This window comes from Muscardinus avellanarius (genome assembly GCF_963383645.1).
Source record: "Muscardinus avellanarius genome assembly, chromosome: 3".
Classification (NCBI taxonomy): Eukaryota; Metazoa; Chordata; class Mammalia; order Rodentia; family Gliridae; genus Muscardinus; species Muscardinus avellanarius.
In genome coordinates this window covers 46175582-46202146 of record NC_137788.1, presented here as the reverse complement: position 1 = coordinate 46202146, position 26565 = coordinate 46175582, and the positions used below count along the sequence as shown (strand labels likewise).

The 26565-nt window shown below is 39.7% G+C and overlaps 1 protein-coding gene across 5 annotated transcripts; it reads left to right on the top strand.

The window, feature by feature from the left end:
* Positions 1–1151: 1151 nt before the first annotated feature.
* TMEM59 (transmembrane protein 59) lies at positions 1152–25311 on the top strand (the record flags this gene model as incomplete). 5 transcript variants are annotated; one of them, XM_080692821.1, is made up of 9 exons in its annotated part: positions 1152–1340; positions 7330–7362; positions 8300–8405; positions 10477–10571; positions 14278–14430; positions 17080–17161; positions 18331–18412; positions 23502–23610; positions 25156–25311. In XM_080692821.1, 9 exons carry the CDS (start codon positions 1152–1154, stop codon positions 25309–25311), a joined length of 1005 nt encoding a protein of 334 aa, XP_080548947.1. The 5 variants fall into 5 exon arrangements, with proteins under 5 accessions (XP_080548947.1, XP_080548946.1, XP_080548949.1 ...); XM_080692820.1 differs by having other exon boundaries at positions 18328–18412; XM_080692823.1 differs by lacking the exon at positions 7330–7362.
* Positions 25312–26565: the final 1254 nt, after the last annotated feature.

Below are 26565 nucleotides of genomic sequence, written 5' to 3'. Positions count from 1 at the left end.
ATGGGGTTTCTGAAAGTACCCCAGAATGATGGGGACTCTAGAGTGGTACTTACAGGAAGTAAGATTTCCTGGGTGTGCGGGGATGGGGTAGTGTTCCGTTTTTAGAACGGAACCTCTAAAATATACTATGATTAGTCTACTTCCTGGATTAGGAAGGGTCCTAGCTTCCAAAAGTGCACACTGTGGAAGGAATTACAAAATGGAGCAAGAACTGAACCTGGTGACTTAAAAACTCTTCTCCAACTCAGGTAGGGCTGAAGCAGCATTACCGTTCCGCTGGGCTCAAGGAAGCCCTTTTAACAACGACCCCACCGCATCCCCAAGCTTAAGGGTTGCCCTCGTGCCGAGCAACCACCACCTCCAGACCTCCGCAGGATCCTCACAACCAGGAACGACTGCTCGGCGATCAGAAGACCCTGCCTAACTATGACTGTCAGGCTCGGGACGCCCGAGCGAGGGGCAACTCCAAGCTCCTCTGCCCCCCGCCCCCACAGGAAGAGACACTCCACAACAGCCTGAGGAAAAGTAACCCACCAGGAAAAGTAACCCTGGCAGCGCTGGGCTCCCGCAAACAGCACTCCCAGAAGCTCCCGGCCGGCCGCCGGCCTCTAGACTTCCTCGCAGGAGCGGAGTCACAAGCCTTCCATCACAGCCTACTCCGTGGGCCGCCGCTCCCGGGGCTATGTGAACCACACTCCTCAGAATGCACCGCGAGGGCGCGCGAGAGGCGGGCCTTCCTGGGCTACGTGAACCACACTCCCCAGAATGCACCGCGAGAGCGCGCGAGAGGCGGGGCTCCTTAGGGTAGACGAACCACATTCCCCAGAATGCACCGCGAGGGCCGCGAGGGGCGGGGCTCCCGTCGCCACGCCCCCGACACCACCCAGCCGGCCGCCGACGGGAACTACAGGCCCCAGCTTGCCCCGCACCCACATCGCGATGGTTGGGCCCACCTCCCCGCGCCAGCCGGGAAGCTCCTAATCCAGAGGTGGAGCCGGAGGCGGCCGTTTTGAGCTGGTCCGGGCGGAGCTGAGACTCCTGCGGAGGCGGAAGCGGCGCTGGCTGGGCGGGGAAGGGGCTGGCCCGGAAGGAGGAGAAATCCTGAAAAGAAAACAGCAACAAGCCGAGCTGCTCTGACAGAGGGGAACAAAATGGCGCCGCCGAAGGGGAGGCTCTGGCTCCGGGCCCAGCTGGGGCTCCCGCCGCTGCTGCTGCTGACCGTGGCCCTGGCCGGGGGCTCGGGAACCGCTTCGGCTGAAGCGTTTGACTCGGTCTTGGGTGATACGGCGTCCTGCCACCGGGCCTGTCAGTTGACCTACCCCTTGCACACCTACCCGAAGGTAGGGCCCGTCCAAACCGGGCTTCCACCCTTCGTCGCCGCCCATCTCGGCTCCCCGCACCCTTGTCGGCTCCGGAAACCTGCCGGCGAGTCCACACTTCATCCCCCGCCTGCAGCCCCTGTCTCCTCCCTAATTCTGCCTGCACCCTGCTCCTTCTTTTATTACCGGAAGTTTGTGCTGCACCCCTCGATGATAGGTTTGGGGACACAAAGATGAGAAAGACGCGAGCCCTTTCCTCGGGGAGCTCGCGGGACAGCTGGGGAGTCGAGCGCTTAGAGGAAGGAGCAGACAGATGGCTGCGGGTCCTCCCCAGCAAGGAGCCTCAGGGGTGTGGAGAGGGAGACCCAGATGCAGAGTCCACAAAAGATTGATTCACAGCCGGTGCTCATTGATCGCCTCGAGGGCTGCGAGCGCAGTGTGTCCGGGGATTCAGTGACAAGTAGACAATTCCACTGTAGTCTGTAAAGTGTTAAACAGCCCCAGGAGTTGTGAGACGCACAGGAAGGCTTCGGTCTATGTTAGTATGTGCCATTAGGGACTGGAGTGTCTTAGAGAAGAAGCAGTTAGGTTTCTGCCTTCATAAAACTGACCAGTCGGTGTGCAGAAAACAGAATCTGTGGAGTGGGTAATGAAATGCGACTGCCCTCAGGTTAGAAAAGTGACCCTACTCACTCCCCGCCGCCTCCCCCAGCCTCTGGCTGCTGACTTGCTTTTAATTCTGTCCCCCTTCTCAAGTTGGTTTTCAGCTTCTTAAGAACTGTGTTTACTCAACATTCAAAATTGTTTGGTGTGACTCCTTGCACCTTGACCATATGTAATTTGGGTGTAAGCTCCCCCCTCAACCTTACTTTATAAGCACTTTTGCTGATGTTACTGGTCCATTTCTCCTTGTTTTCCTTTGACTCCAATATGCTATTTGCTTAGCCATTGTGGTTAGATCTCTTGCCCTCTTCAACTACAGAGTGGCTACGAGGACAGTTCCAGTGACTTTAGGATGTTCCAGATTGGCAAGTGCTTTGAGGTCTTTGAAATGAAAAGTTCTAAATGATGTCACTTCCTGTATTTTGTTTACTTACATTACAAGAGGATATCATTTTTTAAAAAAGTGCAAGAGATGGGATTATTCTAAAATTTCCAGAGTCAGATTAACATATCAATCAAAAGAAATGAGAAATTCTGAGTTCCAGACTTAAATAAGTGAATCCTGCCCCAAATTACATTATTCTCTTCTTACAAACTTCACATCAATAGGCTTCTATGAGAAAACTCATTTATAATAGTGATTTGGAGCCAGATGTGGTGGCACATTCCTGTATTTGGGAGACTGAAACAGGAGGATTGCAGGTTGGAAGACAGCCTCAGCAACCTAGTACTCTTAGCAACTTAGTGAAACCCTGTTTTAAAATAAAAAATAGAAAGGTACTGGGGGTGTACCTTAGAGGTAGAATGCCCCTGGGATCAAATCCTAATTACACACACACACACACACACACACACACACACACACACATATTGATTTGGCCTAGAATTAGGCTGAGATTTATTTTTTATTACCCCACTGTTGTTTTATTTTTTGAGTTTTTTCTAGTAAATTTATAGTTTGAGGCAGAATGCTTAGGAAATAATTAAGTAATTTGAAAGGATATACATACTGGGAACCATTAGGTACTTTTAGAATATCCATGTTTTCCTAGCAATTGATGTGATAGTGATATCATGTTTACTCGTTTATTTTTACTCATATTTTTACCAGGAACTCTGAATCATCTGGCTCTCTATATGACCAGACTTAAAATACTTGCTAGCCACTGTGATAGGGGATTTATTATGCCATTATCTCTAATTCTTACAATAACCCTGCAAAGTACAACTTTACAGTGAAGGAATTTGAGGCTTGGACAAGTTAAGTTACTTGCCAAAGGTCCCATAACCAAGAAGTAGTGGAAAAAGCTGGGCATGGTGGCACATGCTTATAATCCAAGTACTTGGGAAGCTGAGACAGAAGGATTGCAGGTTCTAAGGCAGCCTCAGCAACTTAGCAAGACCCTGTTAAAAAATAAAGGAAAAAAAAATAGGTCTGGGGATTAGCCTAGAGGTTGAGGTCTTTTGGTTCCATCCCCAATACCACCAAAAAATAAATAAAAATTTAAAAAAGAATGGAATAGGAATTCAGTACTCAAACTGGCTAATCTCTGCTGCCACCTATTAATAAAGTTGCATTATAGATATTTATTTTGCTGGTTTCTCTTGGCCCTCTACCGAATTATTGTGCTTCCCAGTTCAGGAAAAAACAAAAAACAGTGTATTGTAAGAAATTAGTTGAATTTGCAGGTTCACATGGCCTCTCTTGATCTAATGATACTTGTAACTGACAAGTAGAAATCTCATTTTAATGACTCAATATTTAGCACACACTTGTAATCACAGTGTTCAGGAGGCTGAGACAGGAGAATCTTGGTTCATGTACAGCCTCAGCTACCTAGCTACCTACTAAGATCCTTTGCAACTCAGTGAGACCCTGCTTCAAAATAAAGAATAAAAAATAGGGCTGGTATAGCTCAAAGGTAGGATTCCCCTGGGTTCCATCCCTAGTACCCCAACACACAAACATACACACAAAGAATTTAGTATTTTTTGCAAGAAAATTGGATACTTTTCCTGTTGTAAGTAGTTATTTTTAAATTATTATTATTTTATCCTTTGTCCTCAAAAGTGCAATTGCATAATTTCTTTGGGTTCAAATATAAGAGACATAATTCATGTTAATAACAAAGCTAAGCTGGGCATGGTGGTGCATGCTTGCAATCCCAGCATTTGGGAGGCTGAGACTGGAAGATTGCGGTTCGCAGACAGCCTCAGCTAACTTAGTGAGGCCCCTTTGCAACTCAATGAGACCCTTTTTCAAAATAAAGAATAAAAAATAGGGCTAGGGTTGTAGCTTGGAGGTAGAATGCCCCTGGGTTTCATCCCTAGTACTGCAAAAAAAAAAAAAAGCTAATTAGAAGCCAGGCATTAAGCTGGGTGTGGTGGTCTGTGCCTATAATCCTAATATTTGGGAAGCTGAGCCTCAGCAGTTTAGCAGAGCCCTCCACAACTTAGTGAAACTCTGCTTCAAAATAAGAAATAAAATAGAGCTGAGGGTATAGCTCCGAGATAGAATGTTCCTGAGTTCAATCTCTAGTACTATGAGGGAGTGGGGGAGGAGAAGCAGCAGCAGCCAGGCATGGTGACACCCGCCTGCGATCCCAGTACTTGGAAGGCTGAAACGGGAAGAACACAGGTTCTAGGCCAACCTCAGCAATTTAGACCTTGTTTCAAAAATAAAAAAATAGCACTGGGCGTGGTGGTTCACACTTGTAATCCCAGTACTTGGGAGGTCGAGACAGGATTGCAGGTTCACAGCCAGCCTTGGTGGCATAGCGAGGCTCTCAGAAATCTAGTGAAACTATGTTTTCAAATAAAGAAATAAAACAGGGCTGGGGGCATAGCTAGGAGGTAGAATGCCTCTGGGCATTCTCAATCATCAGTACCAAAAAATAAAAAATAGGGAGCCAGGCGTGGTGGCACACACTTGTAATCCCAGTACTTGGGAGGGTGAGACAAGAGGATCGTGGTTCATGGCCAACCTCAGCTACTTAGTGAAGCCCCGTTTCAATATAAAGAATAAAAAATATTGCTGGGGTGTAGCTTGGAGGTAGAATGCCCCCTGGCTTTCATCCCCAGTATTGCAAAAAATAAAAAATAAGGAGTGTAGCTCAGAGGTAGAACACACCGAGGTTCAATCACCAGTACCCCCCCCCAAAAAAAAGCTAATTAGAGCCAATGTGGTTAGAGACAGAATGAGCATGAATGAATGTGTGTGTTTGTGTGTATAGTTGGTACTGACGATTGAACTTTGGGGGGTGGAGGGTGATCACAGAGCAACATTCCCAGTCCTTTTTACTTTTTTTTTTTTCCTTCTTATTTTGAAACAGGGTCTCACTAAGTTACTGTGCCACTGGCCTGGAACATGTAGTCCTCCTGTCATATCTTCCCAAGTACTAAAATTACAGGCATGTGCCACTGTACCAGCTCAGTGTGGCCATTTTTGTTTTGTTGTGGTATTGGAGATTGAACCCAGGAGTATTCTAACTCTTAGATACCCTGACAGCTGTTTTTATTTTGCTATGCCAGGCGTGGTGGTGCACTCTTGTAATCCCCACGCTTGGGAGGCGGAGACAGGAGGATCTCGCAGGTTCGAAGCCAGCCCCGTGTGCTGGCTTAGGAGACCCTGTTTTCAAATAAAAAGTACAAACTAGGTCTGGGAGTGTAGGCAGGAGGTAGAAGGGTTTCCAGGAACCCCAGTACCACGAAAAAAAAAAAAATTCTCACTAAGTTGCTGAGGCTCTCCTTGAACCTGAGATTCTGCCTCAGCCAAGTACTAGGATTATAGGTGTGCACCACTGTGGTGTGTGTGTGTGTGTGTGTGTGTGTGTGTGTGTGTGTGTGTGTAAGTCTGGGGATGGAACCCAGGGGTATTCGACCTCTGAGCTACACCCCCTGCCCTATTTTTTTTTTTTTTTTTTGAAACAGCCTCTCCTAAGTTGCAGAGGGCCTAAGAAGCTGAGGCTGTCTGGGAACTGTGATCCTTCTGTTTCAGCCTCCAAATGCTGGGATTACAAGCCTGTGCCACCACGCTCAGCTGTGGTTATTTTTTAACAGGATATAGGTTTTAGAACCCTGCAAGCCTGTGCTCCATTCCCTGCTCCACTATTACTATCTTTGTGTCCTTGATGATAACCTAACTTCTCATAACTTAATTTTGTCACTTATTAAAAAACAAAAACCTCACACTTTGCAATGCTAATGTGAGGATTGAAGACTATATGTGTGATACTCTTAGCACTGTGCCTAACACACAGCCATAGGTAATTATTTTTCTGTTATATAAGTTCATTTTGGTAGTTATAATATTAGTAGTGCTGAATAAGGAGAAAATAGCTTGACTTAGCTGAGGACAAGATACGCATATAAAATATATAGGAAGTATCACTGAGATGCCTTCTAATTACTTAGCTGGTATTCAGTTTGTTGAGAAGCACTACTTCCTCGTGCCTAGTATCAAAGGAGGTATATTTTATAAAAGCTTGCCAGTCAATTGGGATACATAGAGCATGAAATATTTGCTGTACTTGGAATACTAATATTATATAGAAAGTGAAATACTTAGAATAAGGATATGATTCTCAGTACCTACCAACTGAGTGCCTACTCTGTTCCTGGTGTTGTATAATGCACTATCAACATGGTACCTGGCACATTGTAGGTGTTCATTAAATATATTATTGTCTGTTTATTAGATACTGCAGCATAACAAGGCCATTTTGGATATAAGTATATAGGCCTAATATTCAGGATTGATATAAGAGATTCATGTCTTCATTTTACAACAGAGGAACTGAGGCTCAGAGAGGTTAAGGAAACTGCCCAAGGCTATACAGAATAAGTGGTGAGGCCCAGCTTCCAACCAGGCATGATTCCTGAACCTAGACTCTACCAGGTCATAACAGTTTTCTGAAATTGGTACTGGATGACTATTTGGGTTGGTTTAACAAAGAAAAGCATATCTGAAAATGAAATGGCATGTGGTATAGCTCATGCTAATGAGCTTCCTCTGTGCAATATAAAGATTACGTTGGCGCCAAAGACAAGAGAATTCTTTCACTGTTGTACAAAGCCTGCAGAAACTACTAGGGTATGAAATTTATCCGAATTGTTAAAATTCTTTCCGTTTCACCTTAACAATAAATGCAGCTAGAACTGCAGTGTAAAAGTGTGCAACCTGCAAAGTTGTTTAATAAAGCTTATTTAATATTAGACTTGCAGCCATCTTTTCCTACGGATTGTTGCTGCTGCATTAATTTTACTAATTCCTCTGCTGGGACAAAATGCATACCATTGTATTCCTTTAGTTGCTAACTGGTATATGCACATGCTGTTTCCTTATTAGGTACCTGCCAGTTTGTACACAGTGGATCACACAGTAAGTTGTGGGGCTTCCCCATATGCACTAGTTTGTTTCAAATACTTCTGTTTTATCAAAGAAAAAAAAAAAAACATTGATGACATTGTTAATAGGTAATATTAAGCAGGTAATATTTTCCAGTAATAAAGAACCATCCTATTTTGAGCTCCTACACATACAATGATGCTTGCAATTATTGTTTTCTATTTTTAAAGTTTGTTATTATGATTAACACTGCTACCATTTGTTAAGCATTTTCTGTGTCTCAGGCACTATGCTCGGAGTACCTATCTTCAAGAATTACTAAGGAGTTTGGACATAATAGCTGTTGTCTCCTTTCATAATGAAAAAACAGACTTCAGCCAGGAAAGTAACTTGTGCAGTTACGCACCTAAAAGATTTGATTACTGATTGCAGCCTTTCCCATACATTATTCCATTGCTTTGCTTGTGTTTGCAGTTAAAAATCCTTCCATACAGGCATTTTTATAGATGTATACCTCACTTTATCAGAGCCTTGATAGCACTGTGTCCCACCTGAAGCTAGTTATGACAAAGCCTGACTGTATGTAAACATGCATGTGACACAGGCATGCCGTTGGTATAGGGTACTTGGTTTACTCCTTCCTACCTCTGTGAGGGTTTTGGTTATGTCATTGTTATTTTTATTTTCAATTTTTCCAACCACACATTGTGACCTCAGAATATGGGAAATGGATGGCATTTTTAGTCACTGAGCTTTTCCTTGGTTTCACTTTTAAAATAAAGAACTAAAACTCTCTTTATATTGCACAGATCCTGGTTATTATCTGGCTCCTATCATTCTTTTTCTTTCAGTTATAAAACTTAGGATGGTCTAAAATAAATTCTACTAAATTTGTTTTCTTCTTGACCTTATTTTATCTGAGAGAAAAATCTTACTTTTTGGTAATCTTCCCTGTTCTTAAACTCTCCAGGAAGAGGAGTTGTACGCATGTCAGAGAGGTTGTAGACTGTTTTCCATTTGTCAGTTTGTGGATGATGGAATTGATTTAAATCAGACCAAATTGGAATGCGAATCTGGTAAGATGCTATGCTAATGATATCAGCTATGTATGAAATTGTTGTTTTCCTTTGAGTTGTGTTACATTTTTTATGCATTTTCCTTAGCAGTAAAATGCTATTAAAATTAGTTATTCAGCATATTATAATGATTATGACTTTAGAGTCTTAATAGCTCCTGGTAGAAATTTCATGGGCTTTAAATTTCATCTGTTTGTTGAGACAATGTTTATCATATACTATGGATAGGACCCTTTTACTTAACTAAGCATTCTGTGTAGACAAATGCAGTAGTAATTATCCTACTTATAATTCATCACTACTTTTTCATAGTGTAATTTTCCTAAGCCTTTCAATCATAGGTTAGTTGACTTTACTTGAAGGTTTTTACTGAATCAGGCCTTTGACTCAGGACATAATAGTGTATTCTTTATTAGTCATGCTGGTAAAAGAAGTAACCAGAGGCTTTGACACCTGTTAAACCACTGTTCTTACCTTACTGAAAGAGATGGGTTTATTAAAAGAAACCTATAATCAGGAAACAATAGACATTTAGCTTTTTAAAGAAGTATAATGGAATTTTCTCTATTGCAGTTCATTTCATGTGGCAAGAGGTACCTTTTGCACTATCACTATGCCATGGCTCCCATTTAGTCTTCTATAATATTGTAACCTTATGTTTTGGCTCAGCCTCCTATCTATCTTTGTATGTGCATAATGCTGTTCAGCTTAATATCCAGCACCTCTGAGAAGTGCATTACAACTGCATGACTAAATTGGATGGGAAAAATTGTTATAGAAGTAAAGTATTATAACATAAGGAAGAGAATGCTTCAATGAACTAAACAGAGCAGATTATATCTGATAGAGACCCATTCCACTTTTAAAATTACCTGCTGTAGAACATTTTTAATTCAGTTTTCTTAGAATTTAGAATGCCAGACTTGCATTTTATTTTTCCCTTGCCATGTTCATACCTTTGTTTCTCAACTAAATGATTCATTTCTTAACACAAGTTTTAAATATTTGTGTAAGTGACTAAAATCTTATTTTTTTCAACTCCTATAGTACGCGGTGTTATTTCCATTTTAGACCTATAAAAATCAGTAGTCAGAAGTTATATACCAGGATATAGCCAGCAAATGGAGCTAAAACTTCCAATGACATTCTTAGGACACCAATCCAATGGTTATTTTATAACATAAACCAGAGCTATGAGATCCATCTCATAGATTTCCAAAGTGGATGAAACTGGCCCAGAGGAGGGGGATGCAGGAACAATTCAGGTGATAGTTATAGCCTCAGTCGCAACTGGGGGCTGTTGAATAAAACTAAGGGAGAGCCGGGTATAGTGGCACACACTTGTAATCCCAGTACTTGGGAGGCTGAGACAGGAGGATCACAGGTTTGAAGCCAGCTCAGCTACTTAGTGAGGCTATCCACAACTTAGTGAGACCCTGTTTCAAAATAAAGAATAAAAAATAGGGCTGGTGGTGTCGCTTGGAGGTAGAATGGCTCTGAGTTCAATTCACAGTACTGGGGGAAAAGAAAAACTAAGAGGGCAGAGTAAGTGCCTAGGAAGATGCTGAGTAATTTTTTAAATTTAGGAATCTGTGCCCTATATGAATGTCATCATATAGCCAAAGCCTGGGTGTCTAATTAATAGATGTATACACGAAGCACTTAGTTTGTGAGAGGGAGATAATATGGAATTCTATTAAAATAGTATATTTTCTACTATTACCAGATTTTTAAATTAATATTGATGAGATTTTTTTGTGTGTATGTGATACTAGGGATGGAACCCAGGGGTATTCTACCTTTGAGCGACACCCCCAGCCCAATATTTTGATTCTTTATTTTGAAATAAGGTCTCACTGAGTTGCAAAGGGCTTCACTATGTAGCTGAGGCTGGCTGTGAACCCGGATCCTCCTGTCTCAGCCTCCCAGATGCTGAGATTACAAGTGTGTGCCACCACGCCTAGCTTGATGTTTTTTAACTATAAGAATTTTTTTATAAAATGCCAAATCCCTTTTTCTCCCTTTCTCCTTTACCCCTCCTTTATAAAATTTAACCGTTTTTCTCTTTCAGCCTGTACAGAAGCATATTCCCAATCTGATGAGCAATATGCTTGCCATCTTGGTTGCCAGAATCAGCTGCCTTTCGCTGAGTTAAGACAAGAACAAGTAAGAAACAACATTGCCTTTTAAAATTGCTTGCTTAGATAGTTTTTACTTGTATTGCTTCAAGTGTTTATCATCCACTTAATCTTATTTTACAATTATATTTTATGTTTAGTTTTCATCAAGCAAAAGTATGTTTGCAAGTGCAAAAGTCAATTGAATACTACTTTTATATTATGAGTGTTTCTGTTAAAAATTATATTTACTTCTATATTCTCATTTTGTTTTTCCTCATGTCCAGTGACAGAATCCCCATTTTACTTGTGAAAAAACTGAGCATAAAGAGAAATTGACATTTGAATGCTTTTTCTTTATCCCAGCTGCCATTTCCTTAAATCAGATCATCATTGTTTCTTGTGGGGGTGGGCAGAGGGATTCTGGGAATCAAACCCAGGGCCTAGTATCCTGGGTAGGCACTCGACCAATGAGCTAAACCCTCAGCCCCAGATAATCATCATTTCTTATCAATATTGCTAAATTAACTTCTAAATTATTTTTCTACATTAACTATTTCTTTTGCATCCTTTACTCTGGAACTTGATTTTTTTCCTAAGTGCAAATATTATGTCATTCTTCTATCTTAACATAATTCAGTAGCTCACAGTTACATATAGATTTAAATTCAAATTGCTTGTCAAGCCGGGCGTGGTGGCGCACGCTTGTAATCCCAGCATTCTGCTTGTAATCCCAGTGTTCGGGAGACTGATATAGGAGGAGGATTGTGGTTTGCAGACAGCTTCAGCTACTTAGTGAGGCCCTCCACAACTTAGTGAGACCCTGTTTCAAAATAAAAGAATAAAAGCTGGGCGTGGTGGCGTACGCTTGTAATCCCAGCATTGGGGAGGCTGAAGCTGGAGGACCACGGTTCTCAGACAGCCTCAGCTACTTAGTGAGGCCCTCTGCAACTCAGTGAGACCCGGTTTCAAAATAAAGAATAAAAAATAGGGCAGAGGGTGTAGCTCGGAGGTTGAATGGCCCTAGGTTCCACCCCCAGACCCACAAAAACATTAAATTAAAATAAAAGAATTAAAAATAGGGCTGGGAGTATAGTTCAGAGGTAGAATGCCCCTGAGTTCCATCCCCAGTACTGGGGGGAAAAAAAATCCTACTCCTCATAGTTTATACTCCAAACATACTGGGAAAAGCTTCTTAATTTTATTAATTTTTACATAGGAAATATAGCCACATAATACAAAACTCAGTTTCCTCTGTTATATAGTCAACATTACAAATACAGAGGTATGTTATGCATATACAAGATATGCATATATGCTTTTTGTAAATATGAGTACACATAATGAGCTTATATTCATTTTCTGTCAAATAGTATTCCATGTGGATGTGTCACTTATTTAAGTAGTTCCTTATTTGTGAGCATATAGGTTGGTTCAGATATTGAGAGAGGGGATACTGGGGATTGAACCCAGGGGTGCTCTACCTCTGAGGTAGATACCCAGCCCATTTTATTTTTGTTTTGAAACAGGATCTCACTAAATTACCATGTACGGTCCTCAAACTTGCTATCCTCTTATATGAGCCTCTCAAGTACTGGGATTATAGGTGTGTGCCACATGCCAGGACCTAATCTGAATGATGTTATTATATGTTGTATACATTTGCAAATAGACCTATGGAATAAAATCATAGGAATAGGGTTGCTGAGATAAGAGGCATGTGTATTTTTAATTTTGAGAAACAGCCAAATTGCCCTCCATGGAATTAGTACCCATTTTTTTAAATTGAGATGTAATTTATGTATTATAAAAATTACCCTTCTAAAGTAAATAATTCGGTGATTTTTTTTTAGTATTTTACAAAATATTGTACATGTTTTCAAATGTTTAAGAGCCATTAACACTTTAAATGTTTAAATTCCTTTTCTCTTAACTATATATATCCTGAAAAGTTCTTAATTTTTAAAATATGACACATTAGCCGGGCATAGTGGCGCACGTTTGTAATCCTTGTGCTTGGGAGGCTGAGACAGGAGGATCGCACAGGTTCGAAGCCAGCCTCAGCTGGTTTAATAGACCCTGTTTCCAAATAAAACATAAAATGGGTCTGGGAGTGTATCCCAGAGGTAGAAGGCCCCTGGGTTCCATCCCAGTACCACCAAATAAATATATATATATATATATATATATATATATATATGAATGACACATTAATTCATATGTCTATTTCTTCTACTCCCCATATGCCCTTCTATTCCTTGACTCTAAGCAAGTGTCATTTTCTTTATGAAATCTTCTTGACTATCTCACCCCAGTTTGGATTAGGTGCCTCTCACCATATACACATACCAACTTGTGTTTAACCTCTGTCCTAAGTAAAATATTCAGATAAATACAGGTATACATTGATGATTAAAACACACATGGTCCCTGAACTCTTTAAAATTATAACCGCAAGCCGGGCATGGTGGCGCACGCTTGTAATCCCAGCATTCAGGAGGCTGAGACCGGAGGATCACAGTTTGCGAACAGCCTCAGCTACTTAGTGAGGCCCTCTGCAACTCAGTGAGACCCAGTTTCAAAATAAAGAATTAAAAAAAAAAAAATAGGGCAGGGGGTATAGCTCAGAGGTTGAATGCCCCTGGGTTCCATCCCCAGACCCACAAAAAAAAATAAAATAAAAATAAATAAAATTATAACTGCAGCCAGGCATGGTGGCACACACCTGTAATCCTAGTATTTGGGAGGCTGAGACGGGATCACAGGTTCGCAGCCAGTCTCAGCAACTTATCCCTATAATTCAATAAGTGGCATCTTGCCCTTGTGCTCTGGAGAGGCCCAGTGCTGTCAAATAAGTCAGAATTAGACAGATGATACCAATTAATGTTAAAATCTTACCAGTAGTGCCACTACATGTATTCAGCTCATAAAATACTTCCTCAACCAGTTATCAGATTTGGTACTGATGGGCGAGCTACACCCCTGGCCCTAATTTTATTTTTTTATTATTTATTTATTTATTTATTTATTTATTTATTTATTTATTTATTTATTTTGGTGGTACTGGGGTTCCTGGAAGTCCTTCTACCTCCGGGCTACACTCCCAGACCTATTTTTACATTTTTATTTGGAAACAGGGTCTCCTAAGCCAGCACGCGCGGCTGGCTTCGAACCTGCATGATCCTCCTGTCTCTGCCTCCCAAGCGCGGGGATTACAAGCGTGTGCCACCACACCTGGCTTATTTTTTATCTTGAACCTGGGATCCACCTGTCTCAGCCTCCGTGTTACCAGGATTACAGGAATGGGCTGCCATGCTGGCTACATATGTTCTTTTGATTTTCCCTTTTTTTTTTCCAGTGGCATTCATTATAGCATGCTTTACACTATAGCATTCTACCTGAAAGCATTAAAGATGAGAATGGTATGCTTGACCTTTTCCATCCTGCCTCTGAAGACTAGTACTTAGCTCATCAAATCTTAAGAATCTCCTTATTTTTTATTGGACTCAAAAGCCTTTTATTCTGATATAGGTGACATGTTTGGTAACAATTAAAGTAGCCTGGGATTTTAAACTTTACCATAGTTAATTTGTTATAGATAACTAAGAGTTTAATAATGATTACAGTAAATTTACATGACTATGTAGAGCGTGTCTCAGTAAGGATTTGAGGAATCTTGACTATGTTGTTCTCTTGAATGTACATATATAATAAATAAATATATTTCTCATGATTTAAATATTTTGTTTGTTTAGCTCATGTCCCTGATGCCAAAAATGCATCTTCTCTTCCCTCTAACTCTGGTGAGGTCATTCTGGAGTGACGTGATGGACTCTGCACAGAGCTTCATAACCTCTTCATGGACTTTTTATCTACAAGCTGATGATGGAAAAATAGTTATATTCCAGGTGACAACTGTGCTTCATAGTTTCATCTAAATACCAACAATAGTAAATGAATGCATCTTAAATGCATGTCTTGGCATATGACTATGTATTCAGTCACAAATATTTATCATCAAATAATAATTACCTATCTGGAGTCGGGTATATTGGTGTACACTTACAATGCCAGTACTTGGGAGGCTGAGACAGGAGCATCCCAGGTTTTAAAGCCACCCCAGCAACTTAGTGAGATTTTCTTTAAAAAAATAAAATAGGTAAAATAAATAAAAATAAATAAAAAATAAAAAAATAAAAATAAATAAAATAAAGTAGGGTTGGAGATATAACTCAAAGGTAGACTGTCTCTGGGTCCAACCTCCAGTACCAAAATAATAATAATTACCTTTTTGGCCTTCATGAAAACATTAAGTATCAGGATGCCCTTTCTTTGGCCCCTGTGAAGCCTTATCTAAACTCTAGTTCTTACCATTACTCTAGAGTTTTCTAAATTTTATGGCAGTAATGATAAAATGAAATTATTTTTCTGTGTGTGATACTGGGGATGGAACCCAAGGGCATTCTACCTCTAAGCTACACCCCTAATCCAGTTTTATCCTTTCTTTTTTATTTTGAAACAGGGTCTCACTAAGTTGTTGAGGCTAGCCACAAACCTGTGATCCTCCTGTCTCAGCCTCCCAAGTGCCCCACCATGCTCTGCTGTTAAAATGAAATCTTTAGATATAGGAGATAAGAACAATATATTTTGAACATAAATAGTGGAAGATAGTAGATGACTGTCAGAGAAAAGCAATAATGACACAATACTTAGTTGTTTATAGTGCTTTTCTTCATATTTATTATTGAAGAATTGTTTTTGCCTGCTTGAGTATTAACTTTTTTCCTATCTAATCATTTACTTGTGATATGATAATAGCTGCTGTTCCTACAAGTTTCTGTTGTAGTAGACATTTTACATATGTAGTTGTCCCTGAGTATCTTTGGGAAATTGGTTCCAGAACCATCTGTAGATACTAAAATTTGAAGATGCTTAAGACCCTTATATAAAATGATGTAATCTTTGCACATTCTCTCATGTACGTCATGCATCACTTAACAATGGGAACACAGTCTGTAAAGTGCCTTGTTAGGCAAGTTCACTGTGTGAACATCAAGGAGTGTACTTAAACTAAGCAATAAAATCTTATGGGACTGCTGTCAAATATGCAGACTTTTGTTGACTTAAACATTAAGTGGCTTATGAATGTATTTGAAATAATCTCTGGGTTACTTATATTACCTAGCACCATGTAAAAGCTGTGTAAATAATTGTTACACTGCATTGTTTAATGATAAGAAAAAAGTCTGTACATATTTAGTACAGATAGATTTTTTCCAAATATTTTTTATCCATGATTGATTGAATCCGTGGATGCAGAAACCAAAGAAGTGGGACCTGTGGATATATGGAGAGCCAAATATATTATCTCAAATCTTCAGACAACCTTATGAGGTTGTATTGACTCTTTTATTGATGAGGAAGCTAAGAGTTTAATTTGTTCAAGATCATGCTGCTAGTAACAGAATTAGGCTTCAAATTTAGGACACTTAAGCCCCAAGGCCCATATACCACCCTACTATGCTGTCTTTCTTTTAATTCAGTAAATTCCTCAAATTTACCAATCCACAGATTACTGTCTTCCTCTAAGGTAATAAAGTATACCTTTTAATTATTGCTTGAGTGGCATACTATATGCCTAGTATGTGATTCCAGAAGACCAAAACTATATAAAAATGCAAATGGAGTGTTTGCTTGTAAGTTATGAATTGCTCATACTTAGAAAAAGAATGGAATGTTTCAAATAATGAAAACAGAGATAATATGTGTTCAGCCTAAAGTTTTGGCAGTCAGCTTAATTATTCCTAATTAGCTAGAATTAGAATTCATTTTTGTAGCCAGGCATGGTGGCTCACACTTGTAATCCCAGTACTTGGGAGGCTGAGACAGGAGGATCACGGGTTTGTGGCCAGACTTAGCTATTTAGTGAGGCCCTCCACAACTTAGTGAGACCCTGTTCTAAAATAAAGAATAAAAAATAGGGCTGGGGAAATAGCTCAGAGGTAGAATGACTCTGGGTTCTATCCACAGTACCCCACACACACACACAAAGATTTCTGCAAGATACTGTATTTAATGCAGTATTATATATCATAATTTGCTGCTCTTTTTTTCCTCTTCTAAAAAAAATATTGTCAGGAGCCGGGTATGGTGCTGCACACTTGCAATCCCCAGTACTTAGGAGGCTGAGACAGGAGGATCACAGGTTCAAAGCCATCCTCAGCAACTTGTGAGGTCTTCTGCAACTTAGTGAGACCCTGTTTCAAAATAAAGAATAGGGGTGGAGGTTTAACTCAAAGGTAGAATGCCCCTGGGTTCAATCCCCAGTACCACAAAAAAAGAAAAATATCATCGGGAAGTTAAAACTGAATAATGGTTTCTTTGTAATGCCCCGGATTTAATGCTCCAGAAGTGTAATTAAAATATATGAGAGTTAATGTGTCTTGTTTTTTATACTATTGTTACTTTTTCTCAGTTTAAATATTTATAGACTTTGCTACTGGAAAAGGAAGCATACAAAGTACAAATGACTTAGCTGCTTTCATTTGTCATTTTAGTCTAAACCAGAAATTCAGTATGCGCCACAGTTGGAGCAAGAGACGACAAATTTGAAAGAATCATCTCTAAGCAAAATGTCCTGTAAGTTTTATAGTAAATAGATTGGATGAAAGGATTAGCAGCCATAGCTGCTTCACCTCCAGTTTCCAAACTGCTGGTTCAGGAAAGGATCTGAGAATTTGCATTTCTTACAAGTTCCACATTCGCTGATGCTGCTAGTCTGGGGACCACACTTGAGAACCAATACTTCAAAATCACTTTGTGTTTTTCTGAGGATGCTTTGATTATGAAGTAATCATTCTGGTATTACCCAGTGAATTAACTAAATATTGAAACTACCCTCAAAGTTTGAGTCCCTTGTTCTATGTTCTCTGTACTAGAAGTAAAATTTAATTCATAGGAATAAAAAACAAAATTCTAAAGCAGAGGTATTACCATTTAAGTTTTACTAACTACCTATGTTAGATACTAACTTAATTACTCTCTGATTATATTGGTGGGTGGGAATGGGTAGATAATAGGACATAAGGCCATCTTTGATTATTATAAACCAGATTGTATCATTCAAGCCCACAAGTAGTTAAACAGCATCAATGTCAATAAGAATTTGAAAATAAGGCCGAGTGTGGTGGTGCACACTTGTAATCCCAGCATTTGGGAGGTTGAGACAGGAAGATCACAGTTCGCGGACAGCCTCAGCTACTTAGTGAGGCCCTTTGCAACTCATTAAGACCTTGTTTCAAAATAAAGAATAAAAAATAGGGCTGGGGGTGTAGCTCGGAGGTAGAATGTCCCTGGGTTCCATCCCCAATACCGGGGGGGAAAAAAAAAGGAAGCCTATAATGTGGGAGAATATGGTTTTTTTGTTGTTGTTTTGAAGTACTAGGGGATGGAACCCAGGGGCATTCTACCTCCAAGCTACATCCCAAGCCCTATTTTTTATTCTTTATTTTGAAACAGGGTCTCACTGAGTTGCAGAGGGCCTCACTAAGTAGCTGTGGGTGTCCGCGAACCACGATCCTTCTGTCTCAGCCTCCCAAATGTTGGGATTACGAGTGTGCACCACCAGACCTGGCTATGTATTTGGATTTTGATGTACCAAAGGAACTTTATACATATTATGAGACATGTCAGATAATACTTATAAAAACAATTAGATATCTATAGAATGTATATAGCTAGGTATAGTCATATGAGACTAGATTTTAGAATATGGGATATAATAAATGTACACCTTATTATTTCAGCAGATCTGCAAATGAGAAGTTCACAAGCACACAGGAACTATCTTGAAGATGGAGAAAGTGATGGCTTTTTAAGATGCCTCTCTCTGTATGTATTTTCCTTATGTCTATTGAAGATAAAATCTGGTTTATCAGAGAGTTACATTCCTTTTTTATTATTTGAAAATTATACTAGCAGCTCAAAAGTAAAAATATATATATTTTTTGTCTTTTCCCTTCCAAACTTGTACTTTTTTTTTTTTTTTTGGTGGTACTGGGGTTCCTGGAAGCCCTTCTACCTCCGGGCTACACTCCCAGACCTGTTTTTACATTTTTATTTGGAAACAGACCTATTTTACATTTTATTTCGAAGTGCGCGGCTGGCTTCAAACCTGCGCGATCCTCCTGTCTCTGCCTCCTAAATGCGGGGATTAAAAGCGTGCACCACCACGCCCGGCTTTTTCTTTTATATCTAAAACAGGGTAGCTGACCAGGTATAGCAGTGCAAGTTTGTAATCCCAGTATTTAGGAGGCTGAAAAGGGAGGATAAAAGGTTCTAGGCCATCTTCAGGAATTTAGACCTTTTGCAACTTAGGGAGATCCTGTTTCAAAATAAAAGAATAATGCTAGGCGTGGTGGTGCATGCTTGTAATCCCAGCATTTGGGAGGCTGAGACAGGAGGATCACAGTAAGCAGATAGCCTCAGCTACTTATTGAGGCCCTCTGCAACTCAATGAGATGCTGTTTTACATTTTTATTTGGAAATAGGGTCTCCTAAGCCAGCACGCGCGGCTGGCTTCGAACCTGCACGATCCTCCTGTCTCTGCCTCCCAAGCGCGGGGATTACAAGCATGCGCCACCACACCCAGCCTCCAAACTTGTACTTTTGAGTAATGTATTTAGAAGGTAGTATGCTTACTACTTTTTTTTGGTACTGGGAATTGAACCCAGGGGAATTCTGCCTCTGGGGCTATACCCCAGCCCATTTTATTTATTCATTTATTTATTTATTTATTTATTTATTTATTTATTTATTTATTTATTGATTGCGGTACTGGGAATTGAACCCAGGGCATTCTACCTCCAAGCTACATCCCCAGCCCTATTTTTCTTTATTTTGAAATGGGGTTTCACTGGGTTACAAGAGGGCCTTACTAAGTAGCAGAGGCTGTCCGTGAACCACAATTCTTCTGTCTTAGCCTCCCAAATGCTGGGATTACAAGCATGCGCCACCATACCTGGCCCTTTTTATTTTTTATTTTTATTTATTTATTTATTTATTTTTGGTGGTACTGGGGTTGGAACCCAGGGGCTTTTCTACCTTCGGGCTATACTCCCAGACCTATTTTATACTTTATTTGGAAACAGGGTCTCACTAAGTTGCTGAGAGCCTCACTCAGTAGCTGAGGCTGGCTGAACCTGTGCAATCCTCCTGTCTCAACCTTCCAAGCACTGGGATTACAAGAGTGCACCACTACACCTGGGTTCTTTTATTTTTTATATTGGAACAGTTTTGCTGAGTTGCTGAGGCTGGTCTTGAACCTGTGATTTTTCTGTCTCAGCCTTCCAAGTACTAGGACTATAGGCATGCATCACCTTTCCTGGTCATATTGCTATTTTTATTTATACATAATTGTACAAATTTGTGGGATACAATGTGATGTTTGACACATTGCATTGTATGCAATGTATAATAATTAAATTAGGAAATTATCGTATTCATTACCTCAAACATTTATCATTTCTTTGTGGTGAAACATTCAAAATTCTCTCTTCTAGTATTTTGGAATATATATCACTATTTATTGCACCCTACTATGCCATAGAACATTAGAACTTACTCTTTCTATCTCACTGTACTGTGTACCCATTGGCCAATCTTTTTTCTTCTTTGCTCTCTTGCTAATTTAGTAAGCCCAAACAAATATTTGGGGTTTCCCCACAATATAAGAGCATTCTTGTTAGGATTTCTTGATTAATGTTAAGAAATGTGCTTCTCCAGACATTTAAATTAAGTTCTGATTTCAAGTATGAATGAATGGTTCCTGGGCATGGTGTTGCACTGTATTAAAATTCAAACCGCTGGGCGTGGTGGCACACACTTGTAATCTCCATGCTTGGGAGGCGGAGACAGGAGGATAGCACAGGTTCAACGCCAGCCTTGCTGGCTTAAGAGACCCTGTTTCCAAATAAAATATTAAAAATAGGTCTGGGAGTGTAGCCCAGAGGTAGAAGGGTTCCATCCCCAATACACACACAAAAAAAATTCAAACCTATTAGCCAGACATGACACCCTGCACCTGTGATCCCAGAACTTGGAAGGCTGACACAGAAGGATTGCAGGTTCAAGGCCAGCCTCAGTGAGACCCTGTTTCAAAATAAAAAAAAGGGCAAGAGATATACCTTGGAGGTAGAATGCCCCTAGGTTCAATACCTTATAAAAATTTATTTCAAAACTTAGCTATTCTTTTTTTTTTTTTTTCCAGTACTGGGATGAAACCCAGGGACAGTCTACCTCCAAACTACATCCCTGGCCCTATTTTTTATTCTTTATTTTGGAACAAGGTCTTGCCGATTTGCAAAGAGCCTAAGTAGCTGAGGCTGGCTGCAAACCACAGTCCTCCTGTCTCAGCCTCCCAAATGAAGGGATTATAAGCATGCACCACCATGAACTTACCTGTTCTTTACGTTAACGTTTTTTTTTTTTTTTTTCAATACAAGGCATTGAACCCTGGAACATTCTACCTTCAAGCTACATCTCCAGCCCATTTTTCTTTTTTTCTTCTTTTTTTTTTTTTTAGTACTGGGGATGGAACCCAGGGGCATTCTACCTCCAAGCAACAACCCTGGCCCTATTTTTTATTCTTTATTTGGAAACAGGGTCTCACTAAGTCACAAATTGAGGCTGTCTGCAGACTGCATTCTCCTGTCTCAGGTTCTCAAATACTGGAATTAAAGCATCCACCACCATGCTAGGATTCCTATTTTTTTATTCTTTATTTGGAAACAGGATCTCACTAAGTTGTGGAGGGCCTCACTAAGTAGCTGAGCCTGGCTAAGAACCTGTGATCTTCCTCCTGTTATAGCCTCCCAAGTACTGGTATTATAAGCATGCACCACCATGCTCAGCTTTTACCTTAAGTTTTTGAGATAATGAGTTTTCTTAAAGTATCATTGTAATACCTTGTCAAAAATAATACATGACATTTATATGTCTATTCAATTTATAAAACACTTATTTGCCTTATTTAGTAATTAGAAAATATTCTATTTATACCACTTCTGCGTATTTTTCCAAAGGGACTGAAATCAGAAAATTATAAAAATAAATGCAAATCCGTGTTTATAGCAACACAATTCATAATAGCTAAATTAATGGAACAAACATAGGTGTATTCATTAATAGATGAATGGAGAGCCAGGTGGGGTGGTGCATGCTTATAATCCCAGCATTTGGAAGGCTGAGACAGGAGATTTGGGGTTCACGGCCAGCCTCAGCTACTTAGTGAGACCCTGTTTTAAAAAAAAAAGAATAAAAAATAGGGCTGGGGGTGTAGCTCAGAAGTCGAATGCCCCTGGGTTTCATCCCCAGTACTGAAAAAAAAAATTGATGAATGGATTACAAAATTATGGGATATACACATAATGGAATTCTTCTCAGCAATAAAGAAGAACAAAATCAAGGCTTGGTGCGCACGCCTATATTCCCAGTACTTGGGAGGCAGTGACAGGAGGATCAGAGATTCAAGGACAACCTCAGCAAGTAGTGAGACTCTCATCAACCTAGAGAGACCCTTTTTCCAAATAAGAAATAAAATTGAGCTGAGGATGTAGCTCAAAGGTAGAATGCCTCAGGGTTCAATCCCCCGTAGCACATACACAAAAATAATAAGGTAATGTCATTTGCAGGAAAATGGATGGACCTAGAGACTATTCAGTGAGATTAGCCAGTCACAGAAAGTGGAGAGTCATGTTTTCTCTCATATCCAGAAGCTAGAGAGCAATCAGAATACTAGAGGGACTTCAGATAATGGAAGAGAAAATCCAGTGGAGACAGACAGGGAGGTGGTGTAGGGAAAGGGGGTAGAGAGAGGGAGGACCAATGGATGAAAGAATCACTTCTATTGACTTTGCGTGAATATGTGAAAATACCTGTGTCATTCTCAATATCCTCTGTGGGGAGAAGGGAATGGGGAGGCAGGGGGTGGTAGGGGAGAAAGCCTACCAAGTGCTGTGTACATGTTATCACCATCACTGTAAACTACATTATGATATGAGACTATAATGCACCAGTAAACGTATATAAGAAAAAGAAAATACTCTTGACAATAATTTAGTTTAAGTTTGTAGAAAGCCAGTGTGTCTGATTTTATTATTATTGTCATTATTTATAAAAACTATGCAGCCATGATGCAGAAATTTTTTTTTTTTTTTTTTTTTTTTTTTTGACAGTGCTGGGGATGGAACCCAGGGGCATTCGACCTCTGAGCTACACACCTAGCCCTATTTTTTTTTTTTTCGGGTTTGGGGGTGGAACAAGGGCATTCCACCTTCAAGCTACATCCCCTGCCCTTTTATTTTTTTTTATTTATTTTTTATTTTTGGTGGTACTGGGGGTGGAACCCAGAGGCTTTCTACCTCTGAGCTATACTACCAGACCCATTTTATATTTTACTTGAAAACAGGGTCTCACTAAGTTGCTGAGAGCCTCACTAAGTAGCTGAGGCTGGCTTCGAACCTGTGTGATCCTCCTATCTCAGCCTCCCAAGCGCGGGGATTACAAGCATGCGCCACCACGCCCGGCTAGCCCTATTTTTTATTCTTTACTTTGAAACAGGGTCTCACTGAGTTGCAAAGGACCTCACTAAGTAGCTAAGGCTATCAGTGAACTGCAGTCATCCTGTCTCAGCCTCCCCGAATGCTGGGATTACAAGCATGTGCCACCATGCCCAGCTGCAGAAACTTTAGAAACGGGGGAAAGAGCATTCTATCACCCTAATACACTAGGTATTAACATTGTATTTCCTTCTATGAACATGTTGCCAAAGTTGTAAATTAGCACATTAAGCTTTTTTGTGTGTTTTCCAGTAAGTACATAATGTTGGTTGACCTTAATTATTATTAACATTCTCTAATTTTTTATATTATGAAATTGTAATATGACTAGTTTTTCTTTTTTTTTCTTTTTTTTCTTTCAGTAACTCTGGTTGGATTTTAACCACAACTCTTGTCCTCTCAGTGATGGTGTTGCTGTGGATTTGTTGTGCGGCTGTTGCTACAGCTGTAGAGCAGTATGTTCCCTCTGAGGTAAATTTAATTCTAACCCTTGGGCCATCCAGAGACTGAGCTATGTGATAAACCATTTGAAGTGCCTAATTTATTTAGCTAGAGAAACAAGCCTCTCTTCTAATAGAATGAGAGAAGATGCATTGGTTTTAATCTGGTTGAGGTTGGCACACATGAAAATTACAGGTTTGCGCCACAAGAATCATCATTTCAAGTTATCTGTAATGCTAATTACCATAGTGACATTTGCGTTGATTGACTTGAGTAAAGTGTCTCTCCTTGATTCTCTGAGACTGAAGAGAACTGTTGGTACCAGTTTCTAAGGTTGTATATAGAAGAAAAGTCTTATAGAACCACTAAATTTTTAAATTAAGTGCCACAAATTTTGAGTTTTTATTTCTTTAGAAGCAACCAGAGTGGAATATTCAGTTCCGAGTTACTGTGTTCTGGTAGCTGATACCAAGGGACAGAAGACTTATTTTAAGTTCTTATCTTCGAATTGAGATTTAATTGACTCAGACACTTCCATTGGTTTTATGTATATATGTATCAATCTAGACACCCTGTATAGGGAGGGAGTCAGGGGAAGCCCACCAAGTGCCACATGCATTATGTCACCATCAGTAAAAGTTAAAAAAAAATTAACTCAAACATAACTTTTAAGGTAAAGGATTTTGTTTAGGGAAAAGGCTATAATTTAATGGTTTAATTTAGCTTTCAAGAACAGAAAGTTTAAATCGGGGTATGATGGTGCACTCCTGTAATCCCTGTCTGTACATGGGAGGCTGAGACAGAAGAATCACAGGTTCAAGGACACCCTCAAATTTTTTTAAAAAACACCTATTTTGAACACCTGTTTCAAAAATAAAAATAAAAGATCTAATGGTCATGTATGTCCACACAAGTTTTTTACCCCATTATGATGTATGAATATAATGCACCAATAAAAAAATTTAAAAAAATCTAATGGTTGTAGCTTGAAGGTATAATGACCCAGGGTTCAATCCCCAGTACAAAAAAAAAAAAAATAATTGGAGGTTTTTTGTTTTGTTTTTTGTGGTACTGAGGATTAAACCCAGGGGCATTCTACCTCCAAGCTATATCCCCAGCCCTCATGATCTCACTAAGTTGATGGGAGTCTTAGTACTTGCTGAGGCTGTCCTCATACCTGCAATTGTCCTGTCTCAGTCTCCCAAGTACTGGGATTACAATTTGTGCCACCACACCAGCTAAGAAAGTTATTTATGTAATTAACTATAGAATAATGTTCATTGGCACCAAATCCAAATGAAATAAACTGGAGTTCTATTCTGTCTCCAAAGTACTATTGTACTCGTTTGTTAGACTCTAAGGGTTTTAAGTTTAATGTGTGGAAAAGTGTTTTTGACATCTACAGAGAGTTGGATTACATTTTATAACACTTTAAGTAAAAACAGTCCTCATTATCAAAGATGTTTATCGAATTATTTTTATCAAATATTGATAGATTAAATTATTATTTGGAAACTTACTTGGAGAGGTTTGTAATTATCCAAATTACTGATGTACGCTGATTTTCTTTCGCAGAAGCTGAGTATCTATGGTGACATGGAATTTGTGAATGAACAAAAGCTAAGCAGATATCCAGCTTCTTCTCTTGTGGTTGTACGAGCTAAGACTGAAGATCATGAAGAAGCAGGGCCTCTACCTACAAAAGTGAATCTTGCTCATTCAGAAATTTAAGCTTCATTTTAAAAGGTGTCATAGACACCTACATTTCCATTCCTCATAGAGCTTTTTAAAATGGTCTCATTGGATATAGGCCTTAAAAAATCACTATAAAGTGCAAATAAAGTTACCCAAATCTGTGATGACTGCATTTGCTGTAACTTTACCTGTATTTTTTTTTCCTAGTAACTTAAGACATGGGCATTTGGGGTTGTATTTTTATTTTACTAATATCTATAGCTACCTTGTTAGTTGTACTGGTTTTGGTTTTGTTTTGTTTTTCTTTTGGCCAAATTTTATGAGCTGATCACTGTTCTTCCCCACCTCCTGCCACAATACTGTCAAGTTATCTTAGTTAATAAATTGGATACTTAGTAGGATGTGATGCTTCTGCTCAGAAATGGCCCACAAATCTGCAATTTGAAATTTAGCAGAAAATGCTGTTTAATGACACTACGTTTTCGGGTGTATTGAACTGAAATCATTAAAATTTTATTTGAATAATTATATGCTGAAATTTGAGTATATGATTTTCCTGGTCTTCCCTCCTTCTGCTGACTAACCCAGAAAAGAAGGACGAACTATTCTGTCTCCTACCATATAACACTGAGTTGCAAAGGGCCTCACTAAGTAGCTGAGGCTGTTCGCAAACTGTGATCCTCCTGTCTCAGCCTCTCGAATGCTGGGATTTCAAGCATACCCCACCACTCCCAGCAAAACTTTTTGTTTTGACAGTTATATTCTTGTAATATATAGAATTAAGTATAGATTTCACTTGGCAAAAACTGGTATTACCATATTACATAATGGTAATACAGATGTAAAAATAAGTGATAGCAGATAACAGAATCTTTTTTTTTTTTTTTTTTTTTGGTGGTGCTGAGGATTGAACCTAGGGGCTTTCTGCCTTTGAGCTACATCCCCAGCCCTTCTTATTTTAAAATCTCGAAGCAGGGTCTTACTAAGTTGCTGAGGGTCTCACTAAGTTCCACAGATTTGGCTTCAAACCTGCAATTCTCCTGTCTCAGCCTCGTAAGTACTGGGATTGTAGGTGTCTGTGCCTACCATGCCCAGCTATACACCAGAATCTTAATGTGATTCAGTGTCATTCTGCAAAATTTTAGCTAAATTTGCAAGCCAGTACTTAAACAGAGCATCCTTACAGTTGCAGTCTGGGTGTCTGACTGAGGAGTGAGTCATACATGCACCTCATGGCTTCAGACTTCTCTGAGTTAGAAGAAAATATAGTTAACAGCTGACCAAGTAAGA